The sequence below is a fragment of the Punica granatum genome, chromosome 2 (genome assembly GCF_007655135.1).
Source record: "Punica granatum isolate Tunisia-2019 chromosome 2, ASM765513v2, whole genome shotgun sequence".
NCBI lineage: Eukaryota > Viridiplantae > Streptophyta > Magnoliopsida > Myrtales > Lythraceae > Punica > Punica granatum.
The window spans coordinates 34,404,070-34,423,921 of record NC_045128.1 but is presented as its reverse complement, the minus strand read 5'-3'; the positions used below and the strand labels follow the sequence as shown (position 1 = coordinate 34,423,921).

The following is a 19,852-nucleotide window of genomic DNA, read 5'->3' as shown; positions in this document are numbered from 1 at the left end:
CTGACATGCAAGTCTACAATACATGCCATGCCACCATGACCATTGAAATTAGTGGGACAGATAAAAAAGAAGCACACAGCTCCCGAAACTATGAAAACAGCGCACTTTAATTTTAGTGTGGTTTATTAAATCAAAAATCAAATTTTCTTTTGTGGTAAGTGAAAAATCAAAATTTTATTTACAGCTAAGGACAGAACAGAACTCATAATAGCCATCTATTTTCTACTATCGTTGCATGCATGGGGATTTGCTGAGCTACTGGTTCCCTTGCAACTTCTTCCACCTGAGTCCACGTGGACTTTCTCTTTATGTGCATAGGAGAAGACATATCTCTTCTTCAACTTCACCATATCCATGCTCCTCAGTATGGATTGGGCCCAAGATATATGCAACTGAAGATATATGTATCGTACATCGAACAATCTCAACCATTAAACTAATGTATGACATAATTTACTGGATTTATTTTCTGCTTTGTCTCGGAAGAAAAATTTAGGATTAAAGAAAGGGTAAATTACACATCCAAAAAAAAATTCACTTTTATTTCAATTTTGATACGAGTTTTCACTTTTAATATAAAAAATCTCAACGTTTATGCTCAGTCTCAAATCTAGTACGCCGTCTATTGGCTGTAACGGATTCCCTTTAATTGCTTACATCGAGCACAATGGCATTACTTGGACCCTATCCAGTCAATGAAAATGAGACACATGTACAATTATCCTTTTGAAAAATAAACCCTATATTTTTTGTTTTTATAAAATTGCCTCACCCCTCCCCTCCTCCTTTGCCCACTGCTACTGTCTATCCCTCTCTCTTGCCTCTCCCTTCTCCCTCGTCAACCTCCCTCCACCGTGACAACTCCATCACCGCCGTCTCTCCATCGGCATCAATGAAAATTATGTGAAGAACTCTTTCAGTACGTGAAAACATATATACCAATTGAAACCATACAAAGGCAGGCCTGCTCTATAATATGTGAGCATAAAGCAATTATAACCTACCAAAAGATGATTCAATACTTTCATGTTGAAAATTTGCTAGAAATGAACGACAAAAGAATCATATCATAGCCAATCCTTCCATTTGAGAAATGAGATGGTAAGCGGTTTCTCTGCCTCTACGGCTGGACTGTGTCCCCTTCTCCATTGTTTCCCCATGCTCAACTCAAATATTATACATTAGTTCAGCAAAAAGAAGGCCTAAATTGCACTCATTTTCATAGGGAACATATCAATCTCACACTAAAAACTGTCTCCAAGGGATTGAATTGACCTGATCTGATCGCATAATTGAATTGCCAATTAGACTCACCGAGAATACCAAAACTGAACATAATCACATTTGAGTTCACCATTTCAGTTCAGTCGTGGATACACCGACGTTGATGGTGGCGTCATGGCGACGGGGGGAGGTTGACGAGGGAGAAGGGAGAGGGAGGGGAGAGAGAGAGAGAGAGAGAGAGAGAGAGAGAGAGAGAGAGAGAGAGAGATAGTTGCAGTGTGGGATGAGGAGGAGGGGAGGGGTGAGGCAATTTTGTGAAAACAAAAAAAGTTAATAGGCAATTTGGTCCCTGACTAATGGTGGTTATGTCAATTTGGTCCATCACTTGTTTTTTTTGCATAAATTTGGTCATTGAGTTTGTGCAGTTGTATCAATTTGGTCCTTGTTACGTCATTTATGTCCCTGACTTAAGAAAATTGCATCAAGTTGGTTCGCAAGTTAAAAAGACACATTAGTTTGGTACCCTATTACGTTTTTCAGTCTCGAGGATTTCAAGAATGCCATCAAAAAGTACAACATTGCCATGGGGAGAGAGATTGAACTTTAGAAGAATGACAATGTGAGAGTAAGAGCCTACTGTGTTAACAGAAAGAAGGAAAATGAAGATGGGTGTCCTTGAAAGATTTATTGTGGTCTGAACAAGAAGAAAAACATATTTCTAGTTATTACATATGTGAGTGAGTATACTTGTGCAGGAAGGATAGAGAACATGTTAGCTAGTAGAGAATGAGTTGCAGAGAAGTTGATCCCAAGGCTAAGGACCCAACCAGATATGAGTACAAACAAGTCTTTGATTACTTCATTTATGTCTATCAAGTTAAGCTGTATAATTCAACGATTTTTAGGGCCATCAAGTTGGCTAGAAAGAATTTGAAAGTGAAGAGAAGCAGCAATATGCCCAGTTTTGAGATTATACAAATGAGCTGCTGAAATCCAACCCAGGTTCCATATTATGTTACAAGTCCAACTTGAGAGTCATGAGTTTGAGAGGTTCTATATTTGCTTAGATGCATGTAAAAGAAGCTTCTTGGAAGGCTGCAGGCCTTGATTGGCTTAGATGGTTATTTCCTCAAGGATTACTATAGGGGGTAATTATCAACTGCAGTTAGCCAAGATGGCCATAATTCATTCTTTGTCATTGCATATACAATTGTGGAAGTGGAATGTAAAGATAACCGAAAATGATCTTTGGAGAATCTGATTGCAGATGTGGGTGATTCTGTGGAAAAAAAAGTACACTTTCATAAGACATGCAGAATGTCAGTTAATGTTACCATGCCATTGCTTTGCTTCTTTTGGTTCGTTTTGTTCTTCATGCAAATGCAGGTGTACTGATAGATAGTTGCTGTGTAAGGGTTGAATTTTGTCATGCATGACGTGTGTTAAGGTGCACCACACATATTATGTTGCGGGCACATATGGACAAACTTGACCAAGAACTGGAGAGTTCCAGGCTTGAAGAAAGCCTTCTAGAATTGTGCCAAGGCAACAACCCTTCAAAGGTTCATATAAAGCATGGATCAAGTGACGATAATGAGTAAAGCTACTACAGACTACCTTCAGAACATAGAAGCTCATAGATGGAGCAAGCATGCTTTTGACACCAGTTATAAAAATGATGCATTCACCAGTAACATTTGTGAACAATTCAACAAATAACTGTTGAAAGTGAGGAGAAAACCTATCATAATACTGCCTAAAAGTGAGAGAATACATCACAAAGAAGATGGTGAAAGGGCAGAGGCTATATGCCAAACACAGAGGACCCTTATGCTCCAAGGCTCAAGCTAGATTGGAAGAATATAAGAGCAGATGTGGAGGTTGAGCTCCATTATGGTATGGGATCCTCATATGGCACTATTTGAGGTAACATGCCCTCCATTCTCTAAATGTGTAGTTGACTTGAGAAACGCACATGTTTTTGTCGACTGTCAGACTTAACAGGGGTACCTTGCAATCATGTCATTGCTGCCTTGCAATACAATAGTTAGAGACCTGAGGAATATGTGCATTATCGCTTGAGGAAGAGATCACTGACAGAATTGATGCACCTTGCATAAATCCTATAACTAGGCAAGACTACTAGGAGAAGACTCAATATGATCCTATCAATCTCCGAAGATTAGGAAACAATTAGGTAGGCCTAATAAGATGAGGAAGAAAGGCCTAGATGAGCAGACTCATCCCCACAAGGTAGAGAGGAGGTTGAACTTCCTAAATGTTCAAGGTATGGACAAACTGACCACACTAAAAGAAGATGCATTTGACAACCAACATTAGTTGAAGGTACTTCTGGAGCAAATGTTAGAAGTATGGAAGCAGAAGAAATGGACATCTCTAATGACAGTACTCCACCTCAACCATCACAACCATCTAAAGTACAACAATTAGAGGTATTTTTGCTTTCTTTTTCTATACTGCATGATATGTATACCTAACTGCAAACTAATGGATTATCTCTTTTGGATTTGTTCTATCTATAAGTTCTTGAGATGCCTCCTCCAATCATGCCCCCTTCTTGCACTCTTCACAACAGAGACCATGTGAGCTGCAACTACTGCGAGATTTGTAGCTTATTTCAATCCAAGGGGACCTCTTCCTCCTCATATTCCTCAGTAAATTGAACCTCAAAGAAGTTGATGCATCACTTTTTGTGCGCTTAATCAGTGGTATGCGAAGTTACTTCAGTTATATTTGGTTTAATGTGATAGTTTTTGGGTTACTTTTAGGTTTCAGCTATCTATGTAAGTAGAGGATAGCAATATATCATTTGCATATGTGATTGTCGACAACTCTCTAGTAGCATACATGTTATTTGCCAAAGTAAAGTGTAGTCTCTTTTGTGAAGGTACTTTGGTAAAGTAGCGTGTACTCTCTTTTGTGAACCTTTGGAAAGTTGTTAATGTATATATTTTTGTAATTCCTTGTAATTTGCTGAGTTTGAGGTAATACAGTAGCCACACACAGCTCGTTAAGTGAGAAGAGAATAAACGACTTAATTGATGTAACGTCTGGCCAATATAATGGCAAGTATTACCCGCCAAAAAATGAGATATTAAGTCACCTTTCATTTAAAACTTCAAATCTAAGCAACATACACTGAATGATCAATTTGATATTGCATTTGACCAAAGTAATGTAACAATGACTCATCATTTGACGGCGTCAATACCTACAGTCAAGGGAATGTCTTCGAGGACCTAAGTGATGTAACAGAGGACTAGTTTGATGTAACTAGAGGACCAGTTTGATGTAACTAGAGGACCTACATGATGCAATTTTTTTTCAGTAAGGGATCTTATTGATGTAACAAGGACTAACTTGATGCAATTTTCTTAAGTCAGGGACTTAAATAATGTAACAAGGACCAAATCGATGCAAAAAATAAGTCAGGAAATAAATTGACGTAACTGCCGTTAGTCAGGGACTAAATTACCTATTAATTCAAACAAAAAATATAGGGTCGATTTTTCATTTTTGAAAAGATAATTGTACACGCATTGCGTTTTCAATGGTTGGATGGGGTCCACTTAAAGCCGTTATGCTCCACGTAAGCAATAAAACAGAATCCGTCACAGCCGATAGACGGCGAGCCAGATTTGATGTTGAACATAAACATTTGGATTTTTTACGTTAAAAGTGAAAACTCGTGTCAATAATTGAAACAAAAGTAAAAAACTTGTATTTTTTTTTTGTAATTTACCCTTAAAAAATTAACAAATAAATCTTATTTCTACTTATATATATGTGTAATCATTGCTGCATGCCCTAAAGTAGGGAAGCCAATTGAATCTCTCTCTCTCTCTCGCACACACACAAATTGAATATTGCATCGATCCGCTCTCCCCCCAAGTCCTGCCCTCCCGCAAAATATATGTATGTTGACACACACACACATATTTATATGTATATGTATATGTATATGTATATGTATGTATGTGTATAGATAACTAAAGGAATATGCATGTATGATTAAATATATACTCTAGTTGAGCGTATACTGAATACAAGAGAAAAAAGAAGACGTGGCTGACTATATATATGTATGGATGATAATTTCCCCTTGCATCGATATGGAGAACGAAAATTTTCAAGCGATTAATTCTTTCATATTTGTATAGAAATTTTTCCGCGACCATGATAGATTGGATCGCATTAATGAAAGCAAGAATTATAGAGATCGAGGGTCAGCATGAGAACACCACAAACAAAAACTAGAGAGAGATAATAATTAATTAAGTCTCAGTATTTGTAGGGTTTATTAGTTGTTGACCATGAATTAATCGAGACCGTATAGCCTTTAGACGACTACAGCTCAAATAAGAAATTAAAGGGAAGCCGCGTCTCTCCAGAATATATATAATAGATTGTAAATTATTGATTTATAAGAGAAAATGAAAAAGAAGTACGTACATGAAATATTATAATTAATCAATATTGACTAAACTAAATTAACTATATATATTAGTATATTACTTTCATAAGTAAACAAACAAAAGATTGGGGGGGGGGGGGGAGACGGCTGATATTATAGAGAATTAGCGGCTATTTGGGTGGGATGTCTGTCTCTGGTCTGCTCCCAACCTCTTCTTCATTCTTTCTCTCCTGTTTTTGGGCTGCCACTAACTTCGCTTTTTTCTACATGCCCTTAAAATAGGGATTGCACAACGTTCCCTTTGTAAATATATATATATACAGATATATGTGTATTTGTATATATAAACATATGCATATCGTACCTTTGTTTCTCTAATTCTGGGGCACATTTTTGTTCCTTAAACCCCACTTGATAAAACCAGACACTATGCTGATTGGGCGGCGTCCCCTTCTCTCTCTTTCTCTCTCTATGTGCGCGTAAATATATACACATATATACATATCTAGTGTAAATATATACGCATGTACATATATATATGTATATATATATATATTGGCTGTAACAACATTTGGGACAGAACAATGATTTTTGCAGGAAGAAGCAAAATCTGCACAAACTTTTCGGCAATAAAAAGATTAAAAGTGGGGAGATATGCACAAACTTGTATGTGTTGGGATTCTACCGAATTTGGCTTGTGCTTTGAGCTGCTCTTCTTCCCCTTAATTATAAGATCAGATCCATCATCTCTTTAATGAGCTTTGAGCTGTATTTTTATTTTCTCAGCACTGCAATAATAATTATACACAAATCAGCATCGAGTTTGGATGATTTGGGCCCTGTCGGATCGATCGGTTATGGGCTTTAGATAGACAAGTGAATCTGGGGGCCCAGAACAACCTTTTGAGCCCATTTTGGGTCAGCAGAGGACCAATTTTGGGACATCTTATAAGCAGCAGGGTTTTACGTGATTGCAATACAAAACAAGCCAACAAGGTCATGTTAGGCTTAGGCTCATCATTCGTCAATGCAAAAGAATTTCCCAACAATCAATAAGAAACTTTGTTTCGTGCTTGGTTGGTCAATGGCACTATATGCATCGGAAGGTTTGATCGATCTAGGCATCGATTGGTTAGCTGCACCGGTGCTTATTTTTTGCTGTAGTTTGCCTTGGAAGATCCCTCGTATGTCTTATTTCTGTAATCTTCGTTGAGCATCTCGTACCTGTTTTTCAATAATGACAAAAATCCTCATTATTATCCCCCCCCCAAAAAAAAAAAAAGAATCAATAAGAAACTGTCATATACTCTGAGCATCCGTCCATTTTTTTTTCTAACTTTGGTCCGTTAGTTTTTGTCCTTGGTAGATTTAAGGTTATCATAAGAGAGTAATAAAATTACATGGGGAGATAGAGAGAGAGAGAGAGAGAGAGAGAATCATTATTGTGTTTCTTTGTGGATACGGACGACAAATCAGTCATTTTTCAACGGTCTCCAATTATTTTAACCTCAATATAGTAAATTGTGTTTAGAGATATGTATCTTGCTTATCAAACAAAAACGGGGACATATTAATTTATGTGCAAATGTTTATATCTAAACCTACAGTTTGACTTTGGCTCTCTATCCATCAAATGATCCCCTAGAGAGTGTGGCCTCCATATATATTTCAAATAGGATTTCATTTCATTTACTTTAATGGACATGTATATAAATCATAAACCTAGCTAGCTCGACAAGGACGATTCATAACTAAAAAAAACCAAAATTCCTAGAAAAGGAGGGCGAGACCCTTATTAAATCCGAACGTACAAGCAATGTGTCTGCCCCTACTATGCATATATCATTAAATGCCATGAAAGCTTAACTTCATCCCGCGGGTACCGCAAAAGTTTGCATACGCAAACAATTTTGTGCTTCTCCTTTTTGGCTTTTCTCCTCTTCTTTCGGCTTTAATTTCAGGCCACAAAGTTTCACTCTGACGATCAACTTTTTACCTCTTTAAAATTCAAGGAATAGCAATGATGTTGTCTTTGGTGGTAAAAAGACCGTGACTTTTTTTTTTAAAATGAAAATTTAAGTTCGAATCCCCTTGGACATACAGGTAAATACTCCTTATTACTGAACTGTTGGTATGACGAGTGTGATCGGATTGACCTTTTTCATGAACATATCGAGTGTTCATATAAAATGTGGAAATTAATCGGCGAGCTCGGACACGCCTCTCTATAAAAGGAAAAATCGAGTATTATATAATTTCTAATATATTGTCTTCGATTCTGTGTACATATATATATATATATATATATATGCATCTAGCTCTTATAGTTCATATGTATATATATATGTATGGGAATAAGGAATAAGAAATAAGAAGCACCACAATAGCACAAAAGAAGAGGAAGAGAGAGAGAGGGAAGCAAGGGCACATGGGAGCAGGAGGGCATGTGGAAGAAGATTCAGAGCACTTTCATTTTTTTCTAATAAATTTGGAGGGATATGCAGGCAAAGGAGAATAACATGCATTATATTATATGGATCAACCCCATTTCCATATATATATATATATATATATATATATATATATTTCAGTTGCTAAGCTTATCTCAAATCATCTCTCTTCTTAAATCTTTTTTACTCGCGACAACTCTATACTATGGATTTTCATATGGTTAATTGTTTTTATAATTTCTACACAACAATTTGATACTTATGATCGATTCGATCTGAAACTGTTTTGATCTGTTATATATGACCTTTGATAGCTCCGTATGTGAAAGGGGCATGTGAGGAAGCTAACTCGTCGAAGGGCACGCCAGAAGAACTAGTACATATTGTAGGGCCCGTCCCCTACAAACCCCCCAACCTCATGCCTCCACCACAAGATATAAGACAATAGGGTGGTGGGTCTCTCAATTCCCTTAACTATACTTGCATGATAAAAGTGAAATTGACAATTGATTTCCCCTTGTAGGGATATGGAATATGTGACACCTTACTTTCCATGCATTTTTACCTCTAGTTTGGCCCTCTATGGAAGACCGTGAAAAAAAAAATCCAACTTCACATCAAGTTATGATGACATATTTGATATATCAAATACTATTTGGTTGATTTATACTAAATACTAGACACTTGAACTAAAATACTAAACATTTGAGCAGAAAGTAAAAGTAATAAATACTTGTACTAATCACGAGTATTAAAAGTACTAGACACTCGAACTAAAATATTAAACACTTGAGCTGAAAGTACTAATACGTGTTACAGTGACTTTATATCGTGATGAAATAAACCATATCGAGTAAAATTTGTAGAAATCGGATTCGAAATAAGTGAAATACACCATGTCATGTAATGTCTCTTAAATTATATTATATATGCAATCATAAATATGAATCGGAGATGATTTTCGAGGACTAAAGTCCAATTTTGGATGTTTTTGAGGGATGGATCTGAATAATATATTTCTCTAAAAAAACGTCGTGATCAAATCTATATAACATGTTTGTATCCATACAATGAGTTGGCAAACATGAAGCGAGTCGAGAGAGATATAAGACCATGCAAGACAGTGGATTGGGTTAAGCCACGAGAATTGTTATACGATGTCTATCTCATTGCCATATATATATATATATATATATATATATATATATACTTTTTTTTATAGTCATTCATATATGGTGTCTCAGCTAATTTGCGCGTACCCCGCTATTAAATGACGAACATTAAGTATATGAATCTTTGGAAAAGCAGTACACTATGCAGTACATTTTCGGAAATGTATAGTTTTAGATTTTGATTCCATCTATCTTATTTGAATGAAAATTGCATCTTGTACTCGAAAACGAAATGACTTTTTCCATCATATATTTCTTAGGGGGCTAAATTGGTAAAAATATAACAAGGGGGTATATATGTGAAGTTGGTGATAGTTAAGAGCGAGGGAGGTTTCTGCAAATTCCAACATGAATAGAGGAGAAAATCTTATAAATGGCATATCACTTGATAATACCACGTGCTTCATTATTTTCTTTTTAGAAATATCTCAGAAAAATCTATTATATTAATATAAGTTAGTTCAAGCGGTTCGATACTTATTTCAATTAAATAAGGATTCGGGTTCGAGTCTTGTGAACGGAAAAAATCTATACTGAAAGAGTTTTACCCTTTAATAAATTGACTGGCTCGAACTAGATTAGTTGGAATCCGTTGAACTTTCAAATATCAGAATACAAACGGAAAAATTTATTATTGATAAAAATATATTTTTTTATGTGTTTGATAATATAATGCCACATAATATATCTATTACATGCAATACCTTCTACAATCAGACAATAAGAAACCGCTAGCTGCAGCGTAACAACAAGAAACGGCAAAAACGTTTTCGTTTTGGCCAAAAGATACCGTTCACTGCAGTATACATCTCAGACAGGAACCAAAATAAATATTGAATTGAATTAAACGAAGTAATAAAAGAAAATGGGTCCCCTAATTAAGATGACTTGATTTAAGTAATTTGACGCTTATATCTCTTAATTAGGGTTCTTGAGTTTTTTGAATGGAGGAGATCGCGACCAAGAGGGAACATAAATTAGTTAAGACCAGTTAAACTTTCGGATTTCAAGTGGGTGTAGATAAAAAAAAAATCAATATAACACAGAAATATATATATGTCATTGCTCGCTTCATTTCTCTGTGTGCGTGAGGAGCAATGCAGGGTTCAATTTCTCTATAGAAAAGAAAAACCTAAAACAACATCGCTGTCTGTCAGTTCCCCTCCCAGTTGTGTTCTGCTCTCTTTCTCTCTCTCTCTCTCTCTCTCTCTCCATTCTGAAACCTGTCATCGTGAATGTGAGAGAAATCAGAAGAGACTCCCACCCAACACAACCCCCGCTCTCTCTCTCTCTTCCTCTTCAGAGTTCATTTGTTTCATAAACCGGCCAACGTTTGTAATCACACACAATATATACATATATATATATATACACTGTTGGTTCTTCTTGCTTGTACACACACATACATATGCACCCATAATTAAGATTGATCCTCGAACGTCGTCATCCAATGGCGTTCCCACCACCAGCAGGGAATTTCATGTTTCACCACCACTATGAAGATCATCATCATCACCACCAAGACCAGCAGCTCCCTTGCACCTCCCTCAACTCCTCTCTCAACAACAACATCCCTTCTCCACCTTTCCCCGGTATGTGCTCTCTCTTCCCCCAAGATTCCGCTTTGTTTCCGTTTTTCTCTGCGTTTCAATGAGGTGGACGGTACAATTTGTTGTTCGGAAGAGTCGCGTGGGTCAGAGGAATCGAAGGTCCAACACGAGCTAAACAGAATATGTTGGGAGTCTTTTGATATATCGGAGTCACCACTTAATATATCGGAGTCGGACATATCAGTTAAGTTACGTGCCGCTTGGTCATGTTATTAGTTTATACGCTGATGAGTGGGGGTGGGACTGAAGATTTATTAATAAGTGATAGCACAGTGGTAATGAACAGTGAAGAAAGATGGACTGCTATAGCACAATCTGATACCCGTTACATATAAGATGTTCTTTGCTTTTAGGGGTTCATCGAAGGTAAATAGTTTCAAAATTAGTAAAGACCATTCACGTAACGAATAAAGGGTTGTAGATTCAATGGTAACTGCCACCAATATTTTGCATAGAAGGCACAATCTTCGAATTGATATAGCGGTCCCTTGTCAGTCCAACATTAGATTACTCATTGCTTCAAATATGTCCTTTTTCCTCGTATTAATGTATTAAAGCTGTACCGCAGGTAATAATCATGTGCCGTACATGATGAGGAGGTCTGTGTCGTTCTCTGGGATCGACCACCACCACCAGAAGTGCGAGGACGGCAGTGGGCCTGGGGACGATGACCTATCAGACGATGCGTCCCAGCTTGGGGAGAAGAAGAAGAGGCTGAATCTGGAGCAGGTGAAGGCGCTCGAGAAGAGCTTCGAGCTGGGGAACAAGCTTGAGCCTGAGAGGAAGCTGCAGCTAGCGAGGGCATTGGGCCTCCAGCCTAGGCAAATCGCGATATGGTTCCAGAACAGGCGGGCCCGATGGAAGACCAAGCAGCTGGAGAGGGACTACGAGGTGCTGAAGAAACAGTGTGATGCTCTCAAGGCTGATAATGAGAACCTCCAAGCTCAAAATGAGAAACTCCATAACGAGGTATGCATTAATCTCTCAGAATTTTCAGTTGCTGTCAGAATATCCGTAAATTCGAGGCTCCGCTATAAGGAATGAAACATTCTAAGTAATTGTTGTCAAGATCTTCGGTAGATATTCATGAAAGTGTGTGTGATTGGTTCAGATCGATAAAATACGTAACAAGCAAGGACATCTACTTGACATACCTCCAATTTCACTTTGTTTTTCCTTACTAACACAACAAGGATTGATGGTTGCAAGTGCCCATAGTGCATTATAATCCCAGGATCTACGATTAAATCCATCGTAAAAGAATCTTTAGGAAAAGTTTGCTCATCCACAAACTTCAATTTTGGTGTAGTTGTTGGCTCTAAAGAGAAGGAACACAACGGAAGCGCCAAGCATGAAGAGGGAAATTGACCAGGGATCTTGGGGCAACAATGAAAGCTGCGAAAACAGTTCGGAGATCAACTTAGATTTATCTAGGACATCGGTGATGAGCAGCCCTATCTCCTCCTCCCACTTAAGTAATTCGAAGCACGCATTACCTCCATCATCAAGGCCTCTGAACCTGCCTAGACCTGACCTCCAACACTGCTTGAAGATGGATCACCCGATTGTCCAAGAGGAGAACCTGATCTGCAACATGTTCAATGGCATCGACGACCACCAGAACTTCTGGTCATGGGGTGCTGCGACGGAGCAACACCAATTCAACTGATACTCGAGGCATTATGTCTGTATTCTTTTGCCTTTTTGTCGCTTTGATTATTATGTCATGTCGTATCATTTCGGGAGGGTGGGATAGAAGTTAAATTATTGAGGAGGGGGGGTACGAGTGTATAGCAGTGAATATTGTCTTTGCTTCAATCAATTTCAGTTGGGCAGAGAAAATATCAGCCTTAGATATTGGATCTGAATAAAAAATATATGAACGTTACATGAATTGCGTGATGTCACAATCTTTTTTCTGATTAGATCATAGTAAAGCTCGCAACAATGGGTAATATAAAAGAAAAAAAGAAAATAGAGAAAATCTTTGGGAAGAATAAGGTACATGTGACAGTAGTGGGTTCCTGCTCTGGCAGGTAGCATGGGCATTGAAATAAAAAAACGATTATTCTGATTAAATTATAGGATTTTAAAGATTAGAAAATTATGCTGCTCGATGCTTTGGAATCATGGAAGTTTTAATATTAGTTAATGCATTAAAGAAACGAACGATAAAAGTTCTCAGAAGAAGCTTCCTGCCATGAAGAAAGAAGATTGAAGGATGAATCTGATGATGACTTAGTTAAATAAAATCTTGTTGGGAGTTAATTAACAAAATTGGGGTCAAGAAAAGGTAGATTCTAATTCTTAGGACACGTACTCCAAGGAGAAACATGCCAAGCAACAAACAAAAGCAATCACCGTATGATCAGCATTTTCAATTTATTGTTTCCAGCGAGATTACGAAGTCTATTCAATCTATTCATTAAACTTAGTTAATCTCACTCCAATATTAACTTAATCCTCGATCATGATGCGCTAGAGTTCGAGTCCTAACTGCAGGTAATTAAAGTTTCCCGATTTGAGCACAAATTGTCAACTAACCATACCATACCCAAAAAATATCAGATTTCTGTTTTCCCTGTAATGATATTATCAGTATTGTTACTTTACAATCTTGGAAAAAATTGAATACTAGGATGAATTACCATGGATTACTTGATTATATTAAGTTTTTTTCCTTGTATTTTCAAAATTTTGATGATTCTGACTCATCAATTGTCGATCAGGTTAACTCTCTCGCATCATAAGAAGGAAAAGAAATTAGAAAAATAGCTAATTCGGAGAAGCCCACAGGATCTGAGAAATCAATAGAATTAGAAAGATCGATCCGATCAGCTTCTTCAATATACAATGAACATTAGAGAAAAGTTATCTTTTAAAAAAAAAAGTAATCATAAAAGGAAGAAAATAAACTTTAAAGGGGGTCAACTACCAAACATTGTTAAAGCAATTATTTTTGTTTTTTAAGAGCCCCAGTGTGGGTTCTTTTTTATTTTTATTTTTATTTTTATATATTTATTTCAATTAAAGCAAAAGCTGGATTTGGGTTTCTCCATTAATTTGTTTTTCCTCCTTCCATATGATGACCACCTTTATGAGCTTGTCGGGTTACAGATATTCCTAGGCAATGTCCTGCATTTCCCAGCAAACTTACACATGCAGATGCCGCCATTAATAATGATACCCATCGAAGAAACTGGAATAATCACAACTCCCTTAGCTAGATTCGCAATTCTCGGTTACCAATAATAATAATAATAATTTCCATTCGGGCGTGTACATATCCCCATCTCGACATAACTAACGTTCATGTATGAGACGGAACTTGGTTAAATAAGAAATCATAATAACTATAGCAAAATTGAATGTGTGTATATATATATGCTCATAAAAGTGGTGATCGGTCTCTCTTCCTCCCATCTTTTGTAAACATAGAGATAGCAATTAGCAATTCACGGAAGGCCGGGAGCAGCCGATCGCCACTTGTTGTTGTCCTAATGCAGAGATTACACTAATGATTTGATAAACAATTTGTTAAAACTGACTGCACATGGAACGTGGAAGGATAAGTCAACCAATAGAGAATAAATTAATTCATATGTTCTATATTTTTATCAATTAATTGTTGGGGTTAGGGATGTACTCAACCAAACAATAACGCAACAATTAATCTTCCTCCCCTACTGGTGTAATCGAGATAGGAACTAATCAAATCAACCAACAAGCAGTAAAGTAAAACAACACCAAGAATTTTACGTGGAAAACCCCAATGTGGGGAAAAACCACGGGACCAACTCCGAATCAACGATCCACTATGAAGATTATACAATGTCTTTCATCAAGGGTAAACCCTTGGATCACCAAACTCAAGAGAAACACTCTCTTGGATCACCCAAATACTAAATTCGTCACCCACACCGGGTGGTTCACAAAATCAGCTGAAACAGCACCTACAGAGCTCGAATAGAAATTCTGACCGTTCAGAAGTTAGCCCCACGTGTTGTGAAGCTGCTGTCAAAATTTCGTCCCAATCGGAGTTCGTTTGATGTCCCGATCGAGGTTTGATCTCCAGCTGCGCGCTGCCCCTGTTGAGCAGAATTCGGCTCTGCTCTTCCTTTGTTCTTTGTGCTGTTTTGCTGCTTGCAGCTCCTCTGCCGCTGCTGTCTACTTTGTGCTGCTACTGCAGTCTGCTGCTGCTTTTATACCTCAGCTGATTTGCTGAAACAAAAACCCTAATAAAATGGGTTCTTGGGCTTATTAAGGCCCGATAAAAACCCAATACAATTTGAGCCCAACTTCCTCCAAATTGGAGGGATACCCAACAAACTCCCCCTCCCGACTATTTGGAGGCTTCAAGCATACCGGCTATACTTCGGCAAACATGAAGTTTCTCCCTAGCGAGAGGTTTTGTCATCATATCAGCTCCATTCTCATCAGTGTGTACTTTGTCTAGCTTCACCAGCTTAGACTCCAACACATCTCTAATCCAATGAAACTTGATATCGATATGCTTCGACCTCGAATGGAAAGTGGGATTCTTGCAAAGATGAATTGCGCTTTGACTATCACAGTGTAGAACATACCTTTCTTGCTTCAAGCTCAACTCCTGCAAAAACTTTTGCAACCACAACATCTCCTTGCAACTTTCGGTCACCGCAATGTATTCGGCTTCCGTTGTAGACAAAGCGATACACTTTTGAAGCCTTGACTGCCATGAGATAGCTCCCCCTGCAAAAGTTATCAAGTATCCCGAAGTGGATTTCCGGGAATCAATATCTCCTGCCATATCCGCATCCGTATAGCCCACTAACTCCGGCTTACCAGTGCCAAAGTGTAAACACACCTTGGATGTTCCTCTGAGATACCTCAGAATCCACTTAACTGCATTCCAATGCTCTTTCCCCGGATTGGAGAGAAAACGACTAACCACACCAACAGAATGAGCGATATCTGGTCTTGTACAGACCATGGCATACATCAAACTTCCTACAGCTGATGAGTAAGGAACTTTCTTCATCTCTTCTTTCTCCTTCTCACTTGTAGGACATTGCTTCGAGCTAAGTTTGAAATGAGAAGCAAGTGGTGATGAAACTGGTTTAGCATTACCCATGTTGAACCGATCCAAAATCTTCTCGATGTACTTCTCTTGAGAAAGCCAAAGTTTTCCACTTGATCTGTCACGAGAAATATGCATCCCAAGGATCTGCTTTGCCGGTCCCAAATCCTTCATGGCAAAGGACTTGCTGAGCTTTTTCTTCAACTCTGCAATCTTGCTCATATCATGACCGACAAGCAACATATCATCCACATATAACAGTAAAATGATAAAATCACCATCCGAGAATTGTTTCACGAACACACAATGATCTGAAGTTGTCCGTGTGTAGCCATGGCTCAACATGAAAGAGTCAAACTTTTTGTACCACTGCCGAGGTGCTTGCTTAAGCCCATACAAGCTCTTTCTCAGCCTGCACACCAAATGCTCCTTACCTTTAACTCGGAATCCTTCAGGCTGCTCCATATATATTTCTTCCTCCAAGTCACCATGCAGGAAAGCTGTTTTTACATCGAGCTGCTCGATCTCCAAGTTCAGACTAGCTGCCAGTGCGAGAACAACTCGGATCGATGACATCTTGACAACGGGCGAGAAGATCTCCTCGAAGTCAACTCCTTTCTTCTGGTTGAAACCTTTCACTACCAGTCGAGCTTTGTATCGAGGTCGCGAGTTCTCTGTCTTCAACCTGTAGACCCATTTGTTCTTCAATGCTCTCTTACCTTGCGGTAGCTTCACTAGGTCATACGTGTGATTTTCAGACAAGGAGTTCATCTCCTCATTCATCGCCTTCAACCAGTGCTCCTTGTACTCATGTGCCACAGCTTCATCATAGCACTCAGGTTCTCCCCCGTCAGTCAGTAGCACATATTCATGAGGCGGATATCTTGTAGATGATCGTCTTATTCTATCAGATTGTCTAGGTAGATCTGCAGGCCCTAACTGTAACTGCGAGCCTGTATCATCCGTAGTCACATCATCATCTACCTGAGGAATCTCACCCCCAGTCGTGGTTTCTTCATACTCACCAGGTACCTCTTCCATTGGATGCTCTACATCAACCGGTACAGGAATAGAGATCTCGTGAGGATTGCCTACACTGGCCTTCTCTAACTTTTGCAAATCCTCGATTGTCTGGTCCTCAAAGAAGACAACATCCCTGCTCCTGATGATCTTCTTGCTATCAGGGTCCCAAAGCCTGTACCCGAACTCTTCATGTGCATAACCCAAGAAGATGCACTGTTTTGCCTTGGCATCAAGTTTTGATCTTTCATCTCGAGGAATGTGAACAGATGCCCTGCACCCGAATACTCTGAGATGCTTATATGATACTTTCTTGCCGGTCCACACCTGCTGGGGTACATCTCCATCAAGTGCAACTGACGGTGTAAGATTAATAAGATCAACCGCTGACCTCATTGCCTCGCCCCAGAAAGGCTTAGACAGTTTCGCTTGAGAAAGCATACAACGAACTCTCTCAACAATTGTGCGGTTCATTCTCTCTGCAAGCCCGTTCTGTTGTGGTGTCTTCGGTACCGTCTTCTCAAGTTTGATACCGTGAGTCCTGCAATAGTTCTCGAAAGGACCTCTATACTCACCACCATTATCAGCTCTGACACATTTCAGCTTCATGCCTGTTTCTCTTTCCACTGCTACATGGAAGTTCTTGAAAATCTCAGTCACCTGATCTTTAGTTCTCATAGGGTAAGCCCAAACTTTCCTGGTGTGATCATCTATAAATGTCACAAAATAGAGAGCACCACCAAGAGATCTATCCGACATAAAACAAACATCTGTATGCACAAGATCAAGTATATGATGGCATCTAGAGGGACGACTTCTAACAAAAGAAACTCTCCTCTGCTTACCAGCTAAACAGTGATCACAAGTGCTCAAGTGCATACCTTTAACGGGCAAAGACTGCTTTCTAGCAAGAATTTGAATACCTTTCTCGCTGATATGCCCAAGTCTCCTATGCCATAGCTCGATAGGATAATCCTCAACAACATTAACCTGACCGGAGTTGTGTCTGGCACGCAGCCTGTAGAGAGTGTCGGTCTTCTGACCCCGTGCCACAATCAACGAACCCTTGGAGAGCTTCCATCTCCCATTGCTGAATTCATTACTGTAGCCTTCATCATCAAGTTGACCCGTCGAGATTAGGTTAAGGCGAATTTCTGGAACATGCCTCACCTTCTTCAAAAGCAACTTGCAGCCAAGCTCGGTCTCTAGACAGACATCACCAATACCGACAATCTTGCATGATTGTCCATTCCCCATTCTCACATAACCATAGTCCCCGGTAGTGTAAGATGAAAAGAAATCCCGATGAGGAGTGACATGAAACGAGGCACCTGTATCTGCAACCCAGGTAGAGTCCTGACATGTGAAATTCACATAAGCTTCATCACAAATGATGTAGGTCTCTCCATCACATGCCACTGCTGTAGTGCCTTCTTCCTTCTTGCTCTCACCGTTGCCATTCTGATTTTTCTTCAGAGCTCTACACTCCCTTTTGTAGTGTCCCTCTTTTCCACAGTGATAGCAAGTGACCACTTTCCTCGTCTTCGACTTTGATCTGCCCCTCGATTTGCCACGTGAGTTACTATGCTTGGAAGAGAAATTTCTGCTTTGACTTCTCCCCCGTTGTTCAGTAACCAAAGCTTCAGACTGAATGGAAATTCCCGTGCCTTTCCTTCTAGTCTCCTCATTAAATAAACTGTCTGTCACCGTAGCCAACGATAGCTTCCCGTTTGGCGCAGAATTGCTTAATGCAACCACGAGTGTGTCCCAATTATCCGGTAGAGTCCCTAAAAGTAGACAAGCCTGCAACTCATCGGGTAATATTATCTCCAGGTTCGTCAACTGGTTAATAATATCCTGGAAATTATTCATGTGCGCAGCCATATCACCTCCATCCTGAAAACGAAGATGAACCAGCTTCTTCACGAGGAATGCTTTATTTTGCGGTGTCTTCCTCGCATAGAGATTTGTCAATTTATCCCACAAAGCTTTTGCATTTGTCTCCTGAGCAACATGATGATAAATACTATTGTCTATCCACTGCCGAATCAAACCAATAGTCTTCCGATTTGTGCGTTCCCAAGCCTTGTCATCCTTATCTTTGGGTTTCGCGGAATCCCCTTCAATAGGATCGTACAAATCCCTGCAAAATAGAAGATCCTCCATCCGAGACTTCCATATAGAGTAGTTGGTTGCATTCAACTTGAACATGGATCCTGTAGACTCCTCCATCTCGAAAACACCGAAAAAAACTCAAACTTCTCTAACCCGAAGCTCTGATACCACTTGTTGGGGGTTAGGGATGTACTCAACCAAACAATAACGCAACAATTAATCTTCCTCCCCTACTGGTGTAATCGAGATAGGAACTAATCAAATCAACCAATAAGCAGTAAAGTAAAACAACACCAAGAATTTTACGTGGAAAACCCCAATGTGGGGAAAAACCACGGGACCAACTCCGAATCAACGATCCACTATGAAGATTATACAATGTCTTTCATCAAGGGTAAACCCTTGGATCACCAAACTCAAGAGAAACACTCTCTTGGATCACCCAAATACTAAATTCGTCACCCACACCGGGTGGTTCACAAAATCAGCTGAAACAGCACCTACAGAGCTCGAATAGAAATTCTGACCGTTCAGAAGTTAGCCCCACGTGTTGTGAAGCTGCTGTCAAAATTTCGTCCCAATCGGAGTTCGTTTGATGTCCCGATCGAGGTTTGATCTCCAGCTGCGCGCTGCCCCTGTTGAGCAGAATTCGGCTCTGCTCTTCCTTTGTTCTTTGTGCTGTTTTGCTGCTTGCAGCTCCTCTGCCGCTGCTGTCTACTTTGTGCTGCTACTGCAGTCTGCTGCTGCTTTTATACCTCAGCTGATTT

At 39.1% G+C, this 19,852-nt stretch overlaps 1 protein-coding gene across 1 annotated transcript; it reads left to right on the top strand.

Moving 5' to 3' along the window:
• Nucleotides 1-10,379: 10,379 nt before the first annotated feature.
• On the top strand, nucleotides 10,380-12,748 carry LOC116198193 (homeobox-leucine zipper protein ATHB-20). Its single transcript, XM_031528547.1, has 3 exons — nucleotides 10,380-10,873; nucleotides 11,460-11,860; nucleotides 12,201-12,748. The coding sequence occupies exons 1-3, from the start codon at nucleotides 10,732-10,734 to the stop codon at nucleotides 12,558-12,560; spliced, it is 903 nt and encodes a 300-aa protein (XP_031384407.1). The 5' UTR covers nucleotides 10,380-10,731; the 3' UTR covers nucleotides 12,561-12,748.
• The last annotated feature ends 7,104 nt before the right edge of the window (nucleotides 12,749-19,852 follow it).

Bases quoted from the DNA above. Each gene is read 5' to 3' on its own strand.
- LOC116198193 (XM_031528547.1), top strand. From the start codon at position 10,732: ATGGCGTTCCCACCACCAGCAGGGAATTTCATGTTTCACCACCACTAT. The intron at 10,874-11,459 runs GTATGTGCTCTC...GCTGTACCGCAG, and splicing joins CCCTTCTCCACCTTTCCCCG to GTAATAATCATGTGCCGTAC. The intron at 11,861-12,200 runs GTATGCATTAAT...ATTTTGGTGTAG, and splicing joins ATGAGAAACTCCATAACGAG to TTGTTGGCTCTAAAGAGAAG.